Raw genomic sequence first — 20,364 nt, forward strand, 5'->3', positions numbered from 1 at the left:
CTGCGTGGAAAGCCCGGTGCTGAGGACTTGGCAAAGCACAAGAGAGGCAGGTCACACTGACATGGCAGGGAACACTCTCCCACTTACTTGGCGAGAACTAGTGGGAAGGTAAGGGGCGGCCGGAGGTGGGGTGGGAGGGGGACGGGGAAGATGACGTATTCTTGGAGCTGCCCCGGGAGAAACGGTGGCCCTCCCTGGTCTGCAGCCAGCTGCGCCCCAAGTGCCAAGTGCTTGGGGAACCATTTAAGTGAGATAAAGTGTGTGAGCATCAGGGCTCCCTGCCCTCTGTGCCTGCCCGCCCCTCCCCTCCTTAGTCCTTGCGTCTGGGGCTGTCCCGCATCCCAGTCTAAGCTGGACTTGGAACTCTGGGGTCAGAGGGGAGTGTATTTTCCCCTGAGCGGTTCTTGAAGCATTTTAGCAGCCGGTTGGGGAAAAAAAGAGAAAGAAAGAAAAGAAAAACAAAAAACCAGATTGCCTGACAATGTCTCACTTGTTGGTGCAAATGTGCATTTTTTTAAAAATGTAGTCTTAATGCCAAATCCTATTTAGTCTCCTTTTTTCTTATATTTTTTGTTTGTTTCTTAAACCAGAGAGAGAATTTGACCCAAATAAACACTGTGGAGTGTTGGATCCCGAGACAAAGAAACCTTGCACAAGATCCCTCACCTGCAAGGTATTTCTCTTTCCATAAAAAATACTTCCTGCTCTCGCTGGGGCCTTTGTCGAAATGTTTGCATGCCACTCTCTGCACACGGCAGGGTGTGGAACCTCGACATGACCCCCAGCTGTTCTTTGTAAGGGAAATGCTTTCTTCTCTTCCATGGTAGCAGAGTGCCTGCCTCGAGCTGGCTGGCTTTTTAAGAAGGAAAAAAAAAAAAAAATAGGCTTCCCCTGTTACTTGTGAGGCCAGACAGTAAATTGTATTTATAGGCACTCACAGGCGGTTCTAAACCCTGCTACGTTTTAATGTATGCAGGAGCGGCGGCGGCGGCGGCGGCAGCGGCGGCCTGAAAGGCAGCCGCGGAGGGGAGGACCAGCGGCCGCGCCCCTGATCTGGCCACACCGGGTGGCCAGGGGGACAGCTGAACCCAAGGCAGCCGCCATCGGGCAGCCCCCAGCCCTGTATTTCATACTGAACTGCTAGTGCTTCTTGGGATCGAGGCCGTGGCCCCCTCCGCCCGGTGGCCCCGTGGGTCTGGGCCACGGCGAGCCTCCCTCCTGCACCCGGATTAACTCTAGCCCGTCCTCCCCGTCGCCTGGCCTCAGAGAGGTTTCCGTGGGCTCTGCGCTGAGGCTCGTCGTCCTGCACCAGTTGTTGTTGGGTTTTGGTTTTTGTGGTTGTTTTTTTTTTTTTTTTTTTTTTTTTTTGGAGGAAGCTTTGGCTTCTTAACGCCAGGAGTGTAGGGCATGGTTGCGTTTGCGTGGTGTCTGCCTCTTCCTAGCCACAGCACGGGAGCTGTTGCCTTGAAGTTGACTTTTCAAGCACCTCTAAATTCCCATGAATTGCTGTATCTGAGATGGAGGGCCTGGGGAAGCAGGTTTATGTGCTGATCAAAGAGGCTGTGCTTTTCATCTCTCTTCTCCTTAGACACATTCGCTAAGCCATCGGAGGGCAGTCCCGGGCCGGAAAAAGCAATTTGACCTCCTTCTGGCGGAACACAAAGCCAAGTCCCGGGAAAAAGAAGTTAAAGATAAAGAGCATCTCCTGACTTCAGCGAGGGAAGTGTTTCCAAACCAACCCGGGCCGGCACAGGACACTCTGCCAGGACCTTCAGGGAGCTCTGGGCCAGAACCGAAAGTCGCCTCCCCTGCAAAATCCAGGCCACCTAACTCTGTGCTTCCTAGGTAAGTCCCGCTTTGCCGGTAGAAGCCCCAGGTCCTAGGTCAAGTGACTGGCTGGGTCAAGTGCGGTCTGATCACATGGCAGGCGGAAGTTCTCATAGTCCTTCCTCGTGAGGCGGTTGTGAAGTTTAAGCGAGATCCTGGGCATGAGGGGCTCAGCCAGTGGCCGCCACGTAGCTTTTGGTGGATTTTACTGCCGTCACCATCTTCATCTTCATCTTCATAGCAGACCTTTAGCAGACGGAGCAAGACTAATCCGGGAATTAATACGTGGAAGGGTGACCAATCAGCCCCTGGGCCACTTTCCGGTTGCCTGAGTTTTTAGATGAGTTGGACACTCCTGGCGCTGAGAGTGGGGCAGTCATCACACCTTAGGAGCCCAGGTGCCACGTAATTTTGTGGATTTTTTTCCCCACAACTCTCCTGTGATCAGGGCGAAAGGAAAACTGGCATCACTGAGCTCATTTGTCCTTCCATCTCTCTCTACACCAAGAAAATTGAGCCATCTGTTTGGGGTTTTATTTGGTTGACCTGCACAGAGAGGAAAGAACAGAAAACAGAATTAAAATCCGTCTGGATTAAGAGTGATTTAAAGCCCATGCATGTCTGATTTGATGGGCAGTGGAATCCTGAGTGGCCAACCAGTTTCCAGGTAATAAGACAGGGAGCCCTTCATCCAAAAATATTTATCTAGTGCTGGCTCTATGAGCAAGGGACCAGTGTACCTCTTCCTTATGGGGCTTCGCAGATATTGCTGCCTTTTTTCCCCCCCAACAAATTGAAGGTTTGTGGCAACCCTGCGTTGAGCAAGTCCGCCAGCGCCATTTTCCCAACACGGTTTGCTCATTTTGTGTCTCCTTGTCAATAAAGTATTTTTTAATGAAAGCATGCACATTAGGTATAATACTACTGCACACTTGATAGACGGCAGTATAGTGTAAACATAACTTTTATAGGCACTGGGAAGCCCAAAAAATGTATTTGATTCACTGTATTGCGATACTGTCTTTATGGCAGCGGTCTAGAACCAACCCCAAGCTATCTCCCAAGTATACCTGAACTATGTCAGTTACTTTCAAGCAACAGTGCAGAGATGAATGCAGTTAGATCCCACTTTTTGAGAATTCAGTTTAGAAGAGACGAGACTCAGATACTCATAACTTCATGGAAAAGAAACGTTAATAATAAAATAATGAGACGTGCAGGTAGTGGTATTATCTGATCGCTTTTAAGGCGTACAGCGTGAATCTCAAAGGGTAATTGTGCAGTTAGCAAGCAAGCATTAAGAGAACACAGTTACGAAACAAGGGGAAGGGGTTGATTTTTAAAGCAAAAACAAATATTTGATGACAGCTGGCACGGAACTGCCGGGTTCTCACCCTCCTGCCTTCCACTTTGGTGTAAGCCTGATCCAGATGGATAGCCGGAGTCCCATTTTCGGAACCGCCAAGGGCGGCCTCAGGTTCAGGAGGATGCAGTCAGGTGGAAGGGCCACCAGCACCCATTTCCTGCGTCAGAAACATTGCCCTGGTGTTGCCATCAACTTAAACGTCATGTCGTTTTGCAGGATCATTTTATAACGACTTTTCACGGTCATGCCAGAATTTGCCAAAGGATATTTATTACCTTTCCTGAGCTTTAGAGTTAAGCAGGCAGTTATGTTCCAGATTTCCGGGAGGAGCTTCAGGTCTCTGTACAATGGCTCTCAAACTCTTCTGTAGCTGTAGAGCTTTCTCACTTCCCATAAAACGTTGTGTGTACCCAGTATAAAAACAGAGACCTGCTCCACCTAACTCCAGCTCCACTCTGCTCCCTTTGCACATGCATCCAGAGCCTGCTGTCCCCTAGCCCATCCAAGGGATCACCTTGGAGTCCCCCAGGGCTCCAAGGAGCCCAGTTTGAAAACCATCTTTTATTATAGGTTCACCGTAGATTTTGACTGATGGAGGTGCTTCTCACCACCGCCCCCTACCCCCATGGCCCAGCCTAAACAGGTAGTGGAGGCTTAAGTGTGATTTCTTTTTCTTTTTTTCCTTACTATTTCATGTGTTTATTTGAGAGAGAGAACACGAGTGGCAGGGAGGGGCAGAGGGAAAGGGAGAAGCAGACTCCCCACTGAGTAGGGAACCTGATGTGGGGCTCGATCCCAGGACCCAAGATGATGACCTGATCGTGACTAAGACACCCAACTGACTGAGCCACCCAGGCGCCTAAGAGCAGATTCTTAATGTTCTTTTTCATATAATTTTCAGGGAATGTTTGTTAATAGAGAAATGCCAGGTGTTTATATTCTCTTAAGGAAGATGAAGAAAGGGGTGTCTGGGTGGCTCAGTCGGTTAAGCATCTGCCTTCATCTCACGTCATGATCCCAGGGTCCTGGGATAGAGCCTTCAGGCAGACTCCCTGCTCAGTGGGGAGTCTGCTTCTCCCTCTCCTCTCCAGCTCTTCTCCCTCAAAAATAATAAATAAAATCTTTGGGCGGGGGGGAAGGAAGCAGAGGAAAGACAGAGTAAAGTTCATCAGCAAAAAGAATGGCTCTGAAAGGAAGGGGGCAGCCAGGGGTCGCATTACAAATGTTGGCTTACAGAGTAATCATTAAGGATGCTTTTCAAAGTTGACATAAGCACCAGAAAACTCAGAGATGAACTCAGTTCCAAACTTTGTAGGAAATAATGTCCTTTTTCACTTGGTTTTAGTTAGGAAGAAACCTCATACAATTAGTGATTGACAAGACATGATCAGAATTTAATATCCTCCTTGGGCACCTTGGCTGGCTGGCTCAGTTGGAAGAAAGAGAGTGTGACTCTTGATCTCAGTGTTATGAGTTCAAGCCCAACATTGGGTGTAGAGATCATTTTAAAAATAAAATCTCTTAAAAAAAAAAAAAAAGGAATTTAATGTCCTCCCATAAAACTTAAAACAACATTTATTTTCCTCATATTAGTGCTATATAATATATATTATAGCTATTTCAATCACAGTAATCAATTATAATTGGCAAAAAAAAAATTATCACACAGGAATGGAAATACTATAATCCCTCCCCAGTCATGAATTTCTTTTGTCGGAAATTCTTACACATGTGAATTTGTTTTTTACATATCATTTGGTAACCTTGAAAATATTTCAGTTCTCATATTCTTGAATTACAACCTACTCTTGTCAAGGGTTCCTGAAAATAGAACTTAGGTCTACTGCTGGAAAAGTGAGTCAGTAGCCAGGGCCGGAGCAAGGTTGGAAGTGCAAATGTCAGCTGTGTGCTCACGAAGGAGATGAGCGCCGCCATGTTTCTGAGCTTCTGCGGCTTCAAGCTACCCGTCTGTAAAGTGGAGCTAAGAAGAATTAGGCGAGAAGTACCAAGTTCCTAATAAGTGCTTAGTTAATGATAGCTTCGAGTAGGCGGTAGTACTGTCCCATAGAAAGCAGTGTGAGGAAATAAAGGCCTTGGGGCCCCCCCAGATTTCCATTTGCCTGCCCTCCTGGGCACTGTTTACCAACCTGGGGGCCTTCAAATAGGGGCTCTATGCTGTTTCTTGGCCCCAGCTCCAAGGGAACATATTATGTACCCCCAGAGAGTCCAAGGCTATGGATGACCAGCCCAACCAAACCCATCAGGACTTTTGTGGAAAGAGGGTTGAGGGTTGAGCTAGGTGCTAACAAGCCAGTCTCCGGCCCCCAGGAGGGAGGGAGAAAAGGTAAGCCATGGAAGCCCATGCTGACAAAACCTGGGCACATTCCCCTCTGTCTTGTGGACGTTCACATATCTAATCTTAAAATATAAAAATAGTGGGAGCCTGGGTGGCTCAGTCAGTTGGGCATCTGGCTCTTGGTTTCAGCTCAGGTTATGATCTCAGGGTCCCAAGATGGAGCCCCGCATAGTGCTTGGCGCCCAGCACAAAGTCTGCTTGAGTTTTTGGGCCTCTGCCTGTCCCCCTGCTCATGTGCTTGTGCTCTCTCTCTAAAATAAATAAATTTTTTTTTAAAATTTTTAAAGTATAAAAATGGCAAAATCTAAGGAATTTTAGACTGGCACAGGTAGTGGAGAGAGAGGCAGAAGGTTCTAGATACCTAAAAAAGGGCAGCGATGGTTCTGGAATGAAAGCAACTCTAGCTCATGCCTCATTAGGATAAGTGTCACTACTACACTGTAACCCTTGACTTTATGCGTGTCCCTCTGTTTTTTCTTTTTCTTTTTTTTAAAGATTTTATTTATTTATTTGACATACAGAGATCACAAGTAGGCAGAGAGGCAGGCAGAGAGGGGGAAGCAGGCTCCCTGCTGAGCAGAGAGCCCAATGTGGGGCTCGATCTCAGGATCCTGGGATCATGACCTGAGCCAAAGACCGAGGTTTTAACCCACTGAGCCACCCAAGCGCCCCGACCCTCTGTTTTTTTCTACATCTATTTCTTAATCTGAGGGACTTTGAAGTCAGGCAGATGGTATCAAGTCTCATTTCTGCTTCTCATTAGCTTTGCCACCCATTCCCTTGTCTGAGAAATGTGGATGAGTTACACCCACCTAAAGCAGAGGGTAAATTGAGTGAGAAAATGTACGTTGTATGCCTGGCACATAGTTGGGACTCAGTTTAGGTCGATTATCTTGTGCTGTCTTCCCCAAAGCACTCAGACAGACTGATGCTCATGCTTCCTCAAAGGGGAGGAGGAGGAACTTTCTTTAAGTTTCCCTTAGTGGAACTGGAAGCACAGGGATCACCGATTGTCGCGTGGTCTTTAGACCAGACTGGTAAATGGAGAGTGGCGGTTGATGCCATGTTGACCTCAGAAGGATGGGTGGCAGCTTAACTCAAGTGATTTTTTCAACACATTCTCATGACTGGTTGCCCCATTCCCCATCATTCCTCACCAAGCCTTATTTTTCTGAGAGTCAACTTGGTTCCATCAAACTCCTTCCCTCCAGGTTCTGCCCTGGGGTACAGTGATCAGAGCTGGAAGGTCTTGAAAGCATCCCCTACCCCATTATTGCCAGGAGGGTGCCTACATCTTGAGTGAATCAAGCCTACTAAGGAACAAATTCAGAGCTTCTTCTCCGTGTGCACGGGCACACTGTCATCATTCATGATTCTGTCTCTGCTCTCAGAGCCCTTTCTGCTCTAGACACAAATTTCCATGCTCGGCTTCCCTCTATAGGATTCTCCTCCCCTTATCTCTCTTTTATTCAGCCAGCAATTAGAATTTATTATTGTTTCAACCATGTTTTTCTTATTTTTTTCCTTAAACTTTTTTTTAATGAAAGTAAAATGGGCACATAGTTCAGAAGTCAAATAGAACTGAAAGACTTAGAACAAAAAACAGTAGTTCCTGCCATCCTGGGGAGGGGGTCTCTACCCAGTCTGTGTTAGAGTGTGTGTTTCCTAGATCCGTTGCCTCTCTGTCTATTGGTTTGCTCCTTTATTCTGATGGAGTAGCTCTTCCATCAGCTTCCTGTAAAAGTGCAAAGGGGGTCAGTTTTTAGAAACTTGTTTTTATTCTCCCCTTACACTTAATTGATAATCTCTCCGAGTATATAACTGAATTGAAAATCATTTCCTATAGAATTGTGAAGACATTTTTTATTGGCTTCTAGCACCAAAGGTTTGTATTGGGGAGTCTGTTGTCCTTCTCTTCTCATATAACCTGTTTTTAATCTCCGAGACCTGGGTCTCTGAAGTTTCACAGGGATCATTCAATATGGGTCTTTTCTCATTCGTGGTACTTGGTACTTAGTAGATCCTTGCAGTCTATGAACACCCGTCTCAGGGATAATTTCCTGTGTTACACCTTGGCTAATTGTCTCCCCACTATAGTCTTTTTTCTCTTTATTGACCTCCTATTAGTTGGATGTTGGACCTTTTGCTCTGACCTTTCCTTCTCTTATCTCTTTTCTCCTGTTATTTCTTAATTTCCTGTTATTCTTTCTAAAAAATGTTCTTTTATCTTACCTTCAAAACTGTATATGAAATAATCAATTTATGATTTGCTTTTTTAAATCTTTGGAATCTAAATCTTTGGAATTTAAATCTTTTTAAATCTTCATTATCTGGTCTTTATATAAAAAGAACTTCTTACTGTTGCTTCTTTAAAAAAAAAAAGATTTATTTATGAGAGAGAGAGAATGTGCAAGTGAGGAGAGGGGCAGAGGGAGAAGGTCAAGTAGATTCCCCACTGAGCCATGAACCCCAATGTGGGACTTGATCTCAAGACCCTGAGATCCTGACCTGAACCATAATCAAAAGTTCAATGCTGGGCGCCTGGGTGGCTCAGTGGGTTAAGCCGCTGCCTTCGGCTCAGGTCATGATCTCAGGTTCCTGGGATCGAGTCCCGCATCGGGCTCTCTGCTCAGCAGGGGGCCTGCTTCCCTTCCTCTCTATCTGACTGCCTCTGTCTACTTGTGTTCTCTGTCTGTCAAATAAATAAATAAAATCTTTAAAAAAAAAAAAAAAAAAAAAAAAAAAAAAAAAAGTTCAATGCTTAACCAAGCCACCTGGGCACCCATATCCTATGACTGCTTCTTATAATATCCTACAAGATACTATCATTTTGCAGTTAATACCATTCCAATATCTTTAAGGTTGGTTTTTAAATTTTTTCCTTTTTGCTTCATTATCTTCATTTCTTTCATGTGTGTGTTCATGCGTTTGATATTTGGCTGGTCGGTCTCATTATGGAGATGTTCCAGGAATGTTTAGTGATCCCTAACCATTCACATTTAGAAGAGAAGTGCTAACGGGCTGGTTGGAAGTCTTTATGTGGGACTGTCAACAAAAAAATCATCAAGTCACCAATCAGCCTTTCTTTAGAGGATTCCCAAAAGCAAGATCTGGAATCCTTTTCTCCAGAGCCATTCAGTTTCTCAGGGTAAAAGACTCCTCTCTGCTGATGTGCCAGTGATAGGCATTCTGGGGAGTGCCCACTAAGGATTTGACTAGAGAAAGCTCATGGTCACTTTGTTTCCAGCCCTGTGCCTTTCTCCTGATCTCTGCTGAGCCTGGCAGCCCCCTTATCTATGGTCTCTCCAGTTCATTTTCTCTGAAGAGTAAATTTCTGTTCTCTTGTTGGAGAGTTGATTGGAAGGGGTGGGACCTGACAGGGGCAATGGTGAGTCATCTGGCCGTCTAAGGTCCTAGTGTTGACCTTTGGGTCCAGCTACCACATGGGAAGACTTTCAGCTTTCCCACTAAGTTTAGCCTTCACCTCACCCATGACCTTTGCAGCTTGAGGTAGCTCCAGGTGCCCTGCTTCTCAGAGGTTTTGTGGTAGGTCAGCTCCTTGCCCTGCATCTAACACTTCTGCAGACACATTCTGTATTCTGGAAATATGTTCAGGTCTCACGTTCACACTGTATCATTTGGGATGCTACAGGTGCAAGTGGCAGAAAACCTAGTCTTCCTAAATGTTTAAATAATTAAAAATTTTCTTATCACACGGGACAAGAAGTCCAGAGGTGAAAGGGCACCAGTCCCCAAAGATGAGGAATCAGCTCTTGTTCCCTGACTTTCTTTTACTCCATCCTCTTCTGTCTTCCAGTTTCATCTTCAAAATTTGTAGCAAGATGGCAACTGCACTTTCAGGGACATCCAGAAGAAGGGGGAGACCACTTTTTCCTTGTGTCTCATTATAAAAGTGAGAAAAATCTTTGCAACCACCCCCCAGAAAAAAATGTTTATGTATTTCTCATGCCCTTTTCCAAACCAATCATTAGCCGGATGAATGAGATTTCCATTATTGGTTTAGGGGTTCAATGGAGGCTGGGGAGTAACTACCATAAGGATCGCTGTATTTCTGCTGATCTCTTTGTTCTTCAGAGCCATGCCTTTTTGATCCCTTTACTGTGATTTTAGTAGTGTTTTGGGAGGATGAGGAGATAAGTGTGTTCAATCCATGTGGCCCATATAACAAAGTTCCTCAACTACTTCCTTATACATATCTGTACTAGTAGCTCGCTTTCTGGTTTTTTTCTGTTGTCGTTGTTGTTGTTGTTTTCTTTTTGTTATGAAATTTTACCCATGTACAGAAAAGTAGAAGGAATAATAAAATGAACACCTGCATGCCTAGTTTTAACAGCTGTAATATTAACATCTTGCTATTGTATTTACTTTATCTACATTTTCTGGTGACACATTTTGACGTAAATTGCAGATAACATGGCATTTCACCTCTAAAGATTTCTAAATGCATCTTTAAAAAGTAAAGATATTTTCCTATATAACCAAAATGCTATTAATCACACTTAACAAAATCCAGCTCACTTTTATCTCCTGCAGGACAAGGAGGCCCTATCACCATGGAGAAGGCCTCAAAAAGAGCCTGCTAGAAATTTTGGAAAAAATGTCAATGTCCATCAATAGACTAGTTAAGTAAATTATGATATATCCTTACTATGGAATATTGGGGAATATAAAAAATGATGATATGGGGTGCCTGGGTGACTCGGTGGGTTAAAGCCTCTGCCTTCAGCTCAGGTCATGATCTCAGGGTCCTGGGATGGAGGCCCACATCTGCTCAGCGGGGAGCCTGCTTCCCCTCCTCTCTGCCTGCCTCTCTGCGTACTTATGATCTCTGTCTGTCAAATAAATAAATAAAAATCTTTTTTTAAAAATGATGATATAGTTCTACACATTGAAAGATCTCTACAACTTTACTAGGCTGGGGGGGTAAAGCACATCTCAAAATAGTATGTACGGTGTGATCCAGTTCTTGCTTAAAAACGCATGTGCTGTGTATGCACAGTAGAGAAATCTGGAAGGATATAAATCAAAATGGTAATAACACTTGATCTTGAGTGGCAGGATTATGGGTGCCATTTTCTCTCTTTGTATGTTTCAGCATTATCAAAATTGTTTCAGTGTTTGGGTCTCCAGCTATAAATAGGCAATAATGTTGTTGCCCCTTCTGATACAGGAGAGTAGGCATCTAGGAGTACACTTGAGGTGATGTATTCTCTGGACGATACACGTGAAACATGCAGAATGAATGGCATCCTTGCTTGCTTAAATACAGGAAGATGACAGTCAATAAATTGTCACACCAACAGAGTTTTTATAGTGACACTGCAAACTACCTGTGGCCTTGTTTTTGGTTTCTTGTGGATTTTGTGTGTGTGTGTGACAAAATATACATAAGGTGTGTTTACCATTTTAGGCCATTTCTAAGTGTATAGGTTCGTGGCTTAAGGACATGCACATCGTGGTGTGAACGTCACCACCATCCATCTCCAGAACTTTCTGTCATCTCGTAGAGAAACTCTGCACCCATCCCCAGTAGCTGGTAACCACTGTTCTACTTCCTGTCTCTGTGAACGTGACTATTGTGGGTATCTTACATAAGTGGAATCATACAATCTTCGTCCTTCGTGATTGTCTTATTTCACTCATCGTCAGGTCCTCAAGGTTCATCTGTGTTGTCGTGTGTCCAGACTTCCTTCCTTTTTAGGACTTAACTGATAGTCCATTGTATGGCTATATCATAAATATGTTTTATCCATTCATCTATTTATTGATGGACGTTCAGATTGTTTCCACCTTTGTGGCTTTGCTTTTAAAGGACTATTTTGGGGATCGGTTTGAACTTAGCTGTTTGACCCCTGGACAGCACTGAGAATGACAATGAGGGAGAAGGGAGAGCAGAATGCAGAAAGCCCATTTTTTAAAAAGATCTGGATTTTGGGGTGCCTGGGTGGCTCATTCGGTTAAGCGTCTGACTTTGGCTCAGATCCCGATCCTCGGGTCCTGGGATCAAGTCCCGCATCAGGCTCCCTGCTCAGTGGGGATCCTGCTTCTCCCTCTTCCTTTGCCTGCTGCTCCTCTGCTTCTGCTCCCTCTCTCTCTCTTGCTCTGTTAAATGAATAAAATCTTTTTTTAGATAAAGGATCTGGATTTTTTTTCCTCCCAAACTTCTTTTTCTCCCTATTTCTCCCCAGTCACCTTCTGAAAGTGGAGAAGCAGGAAAAACAACTGATGGCTAACTCTGACTATTCCTCCTTTAAGTCTTTCACTGATAGCAATGTGTTTGGTTTGTTTTTGCTTTCTCCTTGGTTTGGTTTTTTGCTGCTCATGAAATCCATGGTACCTTTTCTTGTGACATTGCTTTTCAAGCTTAGCCATCATCCAGATGAAATCTGCTGGATTGTTCATACACAGGGAACGTGTTCATTCCTTCAGCGAGAAACACAGTTCCGCAGCACCTGCTGTAGGCCAAACATGCCAGCCTGTGGTTCTAGTGGTTTGTCAAAAGTAAAATGGAAACATTCATCCTCAGAAAATATGATTAAACAACATGTGGCTTGATACTAAGAAACCCATCTTGAGCTCTTAGATGGCTCATTTGGCTAAGCATCTGCCTTTGGCTCAGGTCATGATTCCAGAGTCCTGGGATCGAGCCCTGTGTTGTGCTCCCTGCTCAGCAGGGAGTCTGCTTCTCTCTCTGCCCCTCCACCCAGCTAGTGCTTTTCTCTCTCTCTCTCTCTCTCACATAAATAAATAAAATCTTTAAAAAGGGAAAGAAAAGAAAAAAGAAACATCTGGGGACACCTCGCTGTCTCTGTTGGTGGGTCCGTGGTGGGGCATGCATTTCTTGTTCTCAGGGTCATGAGTTCAAGCCCCACATTGGGTGTAGAGCTTACTTTAAAAAAGAAAAAAAAAAAAAATGGGGGAAAAAAAGAAACAGATCTAACTGTGGGGTAAGAGACTTCTGCCTCATCAATGGGACAAAGGCTTTTTCCATGCCAGTGTGTTAATTTCATAAAGCTGGAGTTTAGTAGCTAAAACCAAATGTGGGGCCATCTTCCCTCGTGACTGATATTTCGGTAATTGGTTTGAAGTTGTTTACTTGGTTGATCTTCCTGTCAGGTTCCACTTTCAGGAAGAAGCAGCTACATGACGAGTACAAATTACTTACATGCAAACGGATGAGTTATTATAACAATTCATTAGAAGACCGATTTTAAGTTAATTCTCTCTTACTGTATATTGTGTTCCACTTACATCGTTGGAGTTTTCCCCGGTTCCTGGACTTAAGCAGGGCAGAGCCTAAGCGCCCCTGGATCACTGTAGAAAGCTCGTTGATCCCTACCTGCTCCTAGCCTGAAGTTTTCCCTCGTGTAAATTTACCATTGGCCCGCCTTCCTTGATGTATCGAGAGAGAGCGGATCAGTCTGCCTTCGGAGCTCCCTTCAACCCGGTGGGTCTTCCTCCCTCCGCCAAGTTCATTCTGTCCATTCTCTCTTGCCCTCAGACCATCTTCTGCAAATAGCATCAGCAGCAGCACGTCTTCAAACCACAGCGGCTACGGCCCGGAGCCCCCCCTGCCCCCCCCCGGAGGGGACCTCACCAGCCGGCTGTCGAGTGATGAAGGGGAGATGGATGGAGCTGACGAACCCGAGAAGTTAGACTGTCATTTCTCTACCCACCACCCCAGACCTCTTGCGGTAGGCCACCGTGTTTCCACCCATGTGTTTTCCGCCCCCTCCCCCTGGTGCCCTGCAGGCGTTTAGGTCACCCTGTCGGCCAGCACCCATTCCTGGGGAGAGGCTGCCAGAACAGTGGTTGATGGAAAGGTTTACCCTGAGGTTGAATGACCGCCTTCAGTTTACCCTTGAACGTCCCAGAAGGAAAGGGCAGGGCTCCCACCTGGTTATAATCCTTTAAGCGTCTGAGTAGCCGTGGTCCACCTTGCATCGAGAAGGCCTGAGAAATGGTGTTGATGTAAGTGTGCTGGGCAGCTGACCTTGCGGCCGTACCCGGCTCAGAATGGAGCCTCTGGTTTCCAGAGTCCGTCTAGCTCACCTGCTTTGGAAACCGTCTATCTTAGCAGTAAACCAGGTGCCAGCCCTAGCTGCTTTTCTCCCCTGTTGGTTCTGAATTTTATTGTTATTAGTAAGTATGACCATATGGCACCAGAACTGAGAGAAGGAATGTGTGTGTGTGTGTGTGCGCGCGCGCGTGTGTGTGCACGCGCAAAGAGAGGAGGAAATATTGCACATCAGCATGATCACTGAGTCCAATTCCTTGAAAGAGTCTTCTTTCGACAGTTCAAAAGGTCATTGGAATCGAGGTGGGAAGTGTCAGGAGGCGTGAGCTAAAGGCTTTTTTACATTTGCCCTACAAGCACTTAAGGGACTTCATGGCTACCATCACAGAGCCAAATTCGGGGGGGCTGGAATGTGGGACCCCATGGCCTATTTGCTCTGGTCCCAGCTGGAGCCCTGCAAGGTTTCCTTTGACTATCCCTAGATATCATGGGCTGTGTAGGGACAATCAGCCCTGTACTGGAGCACCTGGCTGGCTCAGCGAGTGGAGCATGTGACTCTTGATCTCGGAGTTGGGAGTTCAAGCCCCACACTGGGTTAAGAGATTACTTAAATAAATAAAATCTAAAAAAAAAAAAAAACAGAAACAGTCCTGCAACAGGATAGAGTGAGTGCCTCCTCCCTTCTATCCGTATGATGAATAAAGGCCAAATTCACTTCCTGTTTCTGGGGATGATGGTAACCTGTGGTTCACCAACACCCTGAGACTTGGCTGCTTAGACAGTGCAGAATAGGGATGGGGAGGAATGCCTCTGACTGCCAAGAACAGAATGTCGAACTCGTGTATAGTGTATATACACACAGTCATTGGTTCATCTTATGGAACAAGAGGTCCAGAGGTAGGTGGTTGCCTCCTTGGTTCAGCACCTCTGTAATAAGGTGCTACTCAGCGAGAATCTCTCAAGCCTCTTTGCCTGTCATCCGTGGTCTCCTGTGCCTGTGACAGCTCCCATGTCACACCCTCACCCACTGGCATTCTCCAAAGGCCAGAAGGGGACAAACAGAAAGGGAGTCTTCTTCTAAGGTGCTATCTTATATCATTTCTTAAGGAAGGAAAGCTTCCAAGGAGCTCCCCCAGCAGGCATCTGCTTCCGTCCAGCAGAAAAGGGTGACGAGCCTACCCCTGCATCAACTAGGGGCTCAGGACGAGGGGATTGCAGTGACACAGGACAAAAGTAGCCATGGTTCATCTCAAGGTTCTGGGAAGGGACCCCCATACACACCCCCACCCCATTCCCTACTCCCTGTTCCGTGTCAGATACCGGACCAAAAGGGCGGCTCCATTAGGCAGGAAAAGGTGGGGGGAGAAGTATGGGTGGGCTGGCAGCAGAGCCAGCCACAGTGGCTGGGGCAGTGAGGACCCGCAGCGCCATCTAAGGCACGATGGGTGGCAAAGAACAGGAGTCTCTTGGGCGTTAACCTTGCATCGGTATCAAATTAGAGACATGGGTAGCAAAAACAATAGGGAGCCTTCAGCTTCTGAGTCTGAAAGCGAGCCTGGGCTCTACCAGAAGGCCAGACTACAGAGCACGGGAGGTTTGTCCAAATGACAGGCTGCCAGGCTCCAGTGGCTTAGCTCAACTCTGGGCATGGCGGATTTGTGTGCCCTTCATGTTTTGCTGATTTAAATGTAAAGCCCATGGACTGTTTCCTTGCTTTGTCCTTTTCCTCATGGTCAATTGATACATTAAGTCATTTTTTGTCATGAACGGTTACTCAGGGTGTCTTTAGCAACTGGGACGAAGGAAGAAAAGATGTCTAGACCTGGAACAGCTCCCACATGCTGCTGGGGACTGGCTTCCACGTTGGAGAATCCCTTTTGTTTATTTTCTTGCTCCTTCTGTAAGCACTTGATAGGAAAGTGCAGGAAAGAGTTTTTCATCAGGATTACCAGATTTGACGGGTGACAAAATTTTCATGCAAAGCCCCCAAAACATAAGCAGAAACAAAACAAAAGCAAGGTCTTGCATTTCCTCCTAAGAACCGTTCCAAAGGCTGGTTCCAGGAAGGGTTTGTGGAATGAGTGCCAAAGCCTCTGTGTCTGGGATGGAGGCCAGGGAGCTGCTGGGAGGTCTGGGGGAAGGGGGAGAAGCTGTATTTGAGTTAGAGAGTCTTCTGCAGACTCGCCTGAGCTCTAGACCATCCAAATGTCACCTTCTCAGAGGTTGCTTCCTGAATTTCTGTCTGCAGGTCTTCTGGTTGCCCTAAATCATAATCCAGTGACGTTTGTTAAACATCTTACTGTACATACTTCAGCCACATGTTTTAAATGTGACGATTTGCTTTTAAAAACATTTTGTCGGACCTCATCTCTGCAATCCATTCTTTATCCCAGATCTCTTCCCTACCATCCTCACACTAAGGAGGAAGAAGAGAACGAGGCTTCCAGCCTTTATACATTTAAAATCAAGCAAGGCACATAGATTTTATTTACATAGAACATAAAACAGCCAATTCCAAGGTGACATGCAATAATGCATGCGATAGGTATGTGGTGGGAGCGAGAGGCATGAGGCTGGTCACATAAGAGCCACTGGAAATGAGAGTCTTGATTAGGCCACTGGGGGAGGGGAGAATTGGGACTTCACGAGAAGAGGGAAAGAGACAGGGAACAGAGGGAACAGCATGAATGAGCCAAGGGAACAGCATGAACAGAAGCATGGTGACGGTGACATGTCACAGGGCAGCCCTAAAGTGCGGAGAGGTGGACATGAGGTCAGGACTGGGGAAGGAAGGAGTTTCTAGCCTCCCTGGAAGTGAAATGGCTCTGTTGGCAACAGATGGGAAAGCTCTGACCAGTTGGCGGACTGTGTCAGGACAAGCAGTGTCCATTACTGCAGGGAGGAGCAGGGAACCACCGAGTCCCTGGAGAAGACAGATGATATACCGTAAGCAGGCAGTGCTGAAAAACCCTCCCCACTGCTGGTTTGGTTTGGTTTGGTTTGTGTGTTTGTTTTTAACCTATAATACTGGCTCGATCCCAGGTGTAGAGAAGGTAGCCCTCAGGGCCACAGAAAATTGAATGTCACTACGGTCGAGTCCTAACGCGAGGTTCTGCAGAAAATCTAGAGCACAGATGAGAGCACCACAGAAATATTTTTGGCTTCAGTACTATTTGCTTCTTTATTTTGAGTAAAATTGTACCCCTGTGTGTTTTTGTGCAAATGTTATTTTTCTCTGCATGGTTTATATTAGCTTATTAACCTGTAATCAAAATTAAAATGTTTTTTCCCCTCACAGTTTTGCTCATTCGGGAGTCGCCTCATGGGACGAGGGTACTATGTGTTTGATAGAAGATGGGATCGTTTTCGATTCGCACTAAACTCCATGGTAGAAAAACACTTGAATTCACAGATGTGGAAGTAAGTGAGCCGTTTTTGTGCAATATACGCTCAGAGCTGCCCCGAGACTGTCTGAACCCTAGCTTTCTGGATGAATGTGGTAGTTGACTTTTCATGGAACAAAATGATTCTGAAATCGGGATCCCTGCTTAATTCATAAGTACCAGGTCTTCTTAATGGCTTTCCGACAGTTTCTCAGAGATGCGTACAACGTGTGGTATGCCTTGTCCTCTCTGGAGATCATTTTTGCGTTGGTAATCTTCTAAACTAAGTGAAAAAGGCATTAGATAAGATCTCGTCTACTTAAGACTGTTAAAGGGCCTTTTGCTATGACTAAGAACATCTAAGGATACTAAGAATATGCCTCTGTCTGTAATGTTAATGCTACAATGTCGATACTAAAATTTTCACAATGGTTATGGACCAATTTCTAATTGTTTAATGTCCTGTGAGAAAAATACATATGGCGGCCAACAGGGCGGGTCCTGAGTGATGTTGGAAGTTGGTTAAGCTTGTCTTTGGCCCTTCCCGCCTGGCTAGAGCTCTCTCCTCACCTCTCCCTGAACTTCTCTGCCCCCCCACCCCAGCTTATGTTCCATTTCTCTGAGCCCCCTTTCTTCTCCAGCACCTCCCGGTGTATTTACATCTTAACAAGAGACTCATAAAAAAGGGGAGGAAACCTCCTGCCTTAGCCAAATGCCCTTGTGTAAGAATGACAAGCTAGACCGGCTGAGAATGCACGGCCAGCCCGCACCCCCACTCCCACAGAAGTGAGCCTCTAGGACATCATAATCCACTAGAGTCATGGACCTCAGGGCTGGGCCCAAGTGGGTCAGGAAAGCCACGGGTGAATCCCAAACCCCACCCAGGGAAGTCGAGGAAAGGCGGGAAGGCGTTCCTGAGAATGGGATGGGGTGCGGTGGGGGGACATGGGAACAGAATTCAGAGCTGACCCCTGTCCCAGGCAGCTGTGGCCCCTCAGCCCCTTTTCACTGCAATGCCCAGATAGCCTCCAGACCCGACCTTCTAGCAGAAGCCAGCCCCGCAGGGTGTGCGGGCCGCTGTCCCAGGGGACTCCGAGGTGACACTTACTACCAGATAGGCAAGGGCCACAAGAGAAGCTTATCGCTTCTTCTCACGGAAGTGATAGCTCAGGGTGCCCTTGGTGTCTGCCTGTGACCGCCCTAAACAGCCGCCCCCGGGCGCTGCATGTGGGGTTCCTGGGTTCCCGGTGTTTGGGTGGTTGACTCTGGTGCGCTTGCTCCCCCAAGATGGCAGCCCGCCCCGGGGGTTCCCGCAGCTCTTTGCGCTCCTGTGTGGTGGAAGTGTAAATCCCGGACACGTGGAAGGAATGTGTTGATCTGTATTTCGCTACCTGGTGTCCTGTCAGCTCAAGCTCCATATTCCTTTCCTCCTCAGGCACAGAAACCCGAGCCCCAGGGCGTCAGGTCCCTCCCCCCTTTTCAGGACTTGCCTAACCAATCTGCTGTCACTGAGCAACATTGGGGCTGCCTGGGTGTCAACTCTGGAGAGCGTAGCACCCCGCTGCCCTCTCAGCCTCGCTGCCCCAACCCCAGGCCCCGACGGGCCCGAACCTGGAGGCATGGCAGCCGATGGGGGCGTGGAAGACATTAGGAAGAAAAGGAACGGCCAAGACTCTTTTTTCTTTAACAAGCATTTAACTCTGCATCAGGAGACGCCAACACAGTATTCTCTTTCAGCCAGGTCAGCATCTGGAGCTCCATGCCAGCTGGCAGGGGAGGAGGGGTGCTGTCCGTAATTTATTCGCATCTGTGGGCTTTTGGATGGGACTTCCTAGGCCAGCGTGCAAAGTTGAAACCAGAGCACAGCCCGCAGAGCTGAAGTCCACTGCCACTCACCTAGAAAAACACATAAACTGTTGAGCCAGGGAGGCAGGGGCTTCCTGAGACAGTGAGCCTAACCACATGCCCCTCGCCCTGCTTCACCCCTGCCCTCTCTCTCCTCTGCCTCTGCCCTCCACTTAGGGCTACTGGGGAAAAGAAGACAAGGGACAGAAAGTAGATGAGGAAAATAGCATCTACTATCCCGAGCGGCCCCGGGTAAGAGGTTCGACTCCAGCCCTGCTTGTCCACGCAAGTCAAAACACGCTCACGTGACTCAGTGGGAAAGTTGCAAATCGGGGCATTCGGAGTCGATCCCGGTTAAGGCCATTGCTCGGGGTCCTCCCTAAAGGAGCCATCTGGTATCTGTAAATAACATTTGTTAACAAGTCACTGCCAAACCTCTGCCCGCATGTATTTCTGTCCCTACTTTAGCTGGTGAGAAAATGGAGTCAGGGTAAGACGGCGCGGGCTGGCGACAGACGGCAGGGAGAGGGAGAGCGTGCTAAGCCCATACAGCCTAAAAAGTCTGCCCAAAAGCATCAGGGCGGCTTGTGCCTGCCAGACCATTTGGAGGGCGTGTCCAGGCCTCTGGGGTCTGCTCTCCTGGGAGTCCCTTCCCCGCATGCATAGTAACGTTGCTGCTGAGAACTCACTCGCTCACCCGTCCACCCTCCTGTCCATCCATCCATCCATTCACTCATCGGTTCATTGCAACAAGTACCGAGGAGCCCTGGCTGGGTGCCGACAGGACCTTTTATGTCCTTTGGGCTTAAGAAAAGGTAGATTTTCGAACGGCATCACGGCCACAGTGGATTTGGCAACATTTTTTCTCTTATATTTGATCCGTTTGGTCTGATGTTTTCAAGGACCCTGTGCTGCTTCTGTATTCAAGGATTCCTCTGGATTCCACCCTAAAGATGGAAGCCGTAAGCTCCACCAGATTGCAGGCAGAAGACCGAGTCCTCAGGGCAGCGCTTAGGAGAGGAATGTCCTCGGTGGGGCCTCTTTGGGGAGTCCAGGGGCACCCCGTCCTGCTGCTCCTCCAGCTGAGAGGGTAGCCAAGGAGCCAAGGAATTTCAAGAGGCCGAGAGGCCCCATCTCACACCTACTAGAAGCCTGGGGGTTCAGGTCCCAAGTCTCCCCACCTGCCAGTGCTGCTTTCAAAGAAAGAGCGCTAGTTCCTGACTGCTGGGGCGTGGGGGGACTCGGCTCCCCTGAAAATGATTTCCGGGGAAGCAGGGAGAGGTGAGCGAGGGGAAAGATAGGAAAGTGCCCATTTGGAAATACTCACCTGGCTCCTGAGGTCAGTATCCTTTCTTGCCCCCAAAAAAATCAGGAACAAAGGGTGACCCCAAGGCCCCTGTGCCCCTCCCAGTTCCCAGAGTAGCGGCGACACCGAGCCAACCATGGTTTGGAGGTGAGAGTCAATAGATGGAATTGACAGGATGGCCTCAAGAGTGACCCGCCACCTGCTGCTGGCCTGGGCCCCCCAACCTCCTGGAAGAACCCCACC

At 47.2% G+C, this 20,364-nt stretch overlaps 1 protein-coding gene across 11 annotated transcripts in view; it reads left to right on the forward strand.

Annotated features, from left to right (window-relative positions):
- Positions 1–20,364, forward strand: part of ATXN7L1 (ataxin 7 like 1) — a 233,955-nt gene that overhangs the window by 207,172 nt on the left and 6,419 nt on the right. For 9 of the 11 annotated variants that reach the window (XM_059170837.1, XM_059170839.1, XM_059170836.1 and 6 more), the window contains 5 exons: positions 591–673; positions 1,589–1,845; positions 13,072–13,264; positions 16,886–17,007; positions 18,406–18,711. In XM_059170837.1, coding sequence (XP_059026820.1) covers positions 591–673; positions 1,589–1,845; positions 13,072–13,264; positions 16,886–17,007; positions 18,406–18,711 — 961 coding nt within the window. The remainder of the gene's footprint in view (positions 1–590; positions 674–1,588; positions 1,846–13,071; positions 13,265–16,885; positions 17,008–18,405; positions 18,712–20,364) is intronic. The other 2 variants (XM_059170842.1, XM_059170843.1) reach the window with 1 other exon arrangement.

The sequence above is a fragment of the Mustela lutreola genome, chromosome 4 (assembly GCF_030435805.1).
Source record: "Mustela lutreola isolate mMusLut2 chromosome 4, mMusLut2.pri, whole genome shotgun sequence".
Classification (NCBI taxonomy): Eukaryota; Metazoa; Chordata; class Mammalia; order Carnivora; family Mustelidae; genus Mustela; species Mustela lutreola.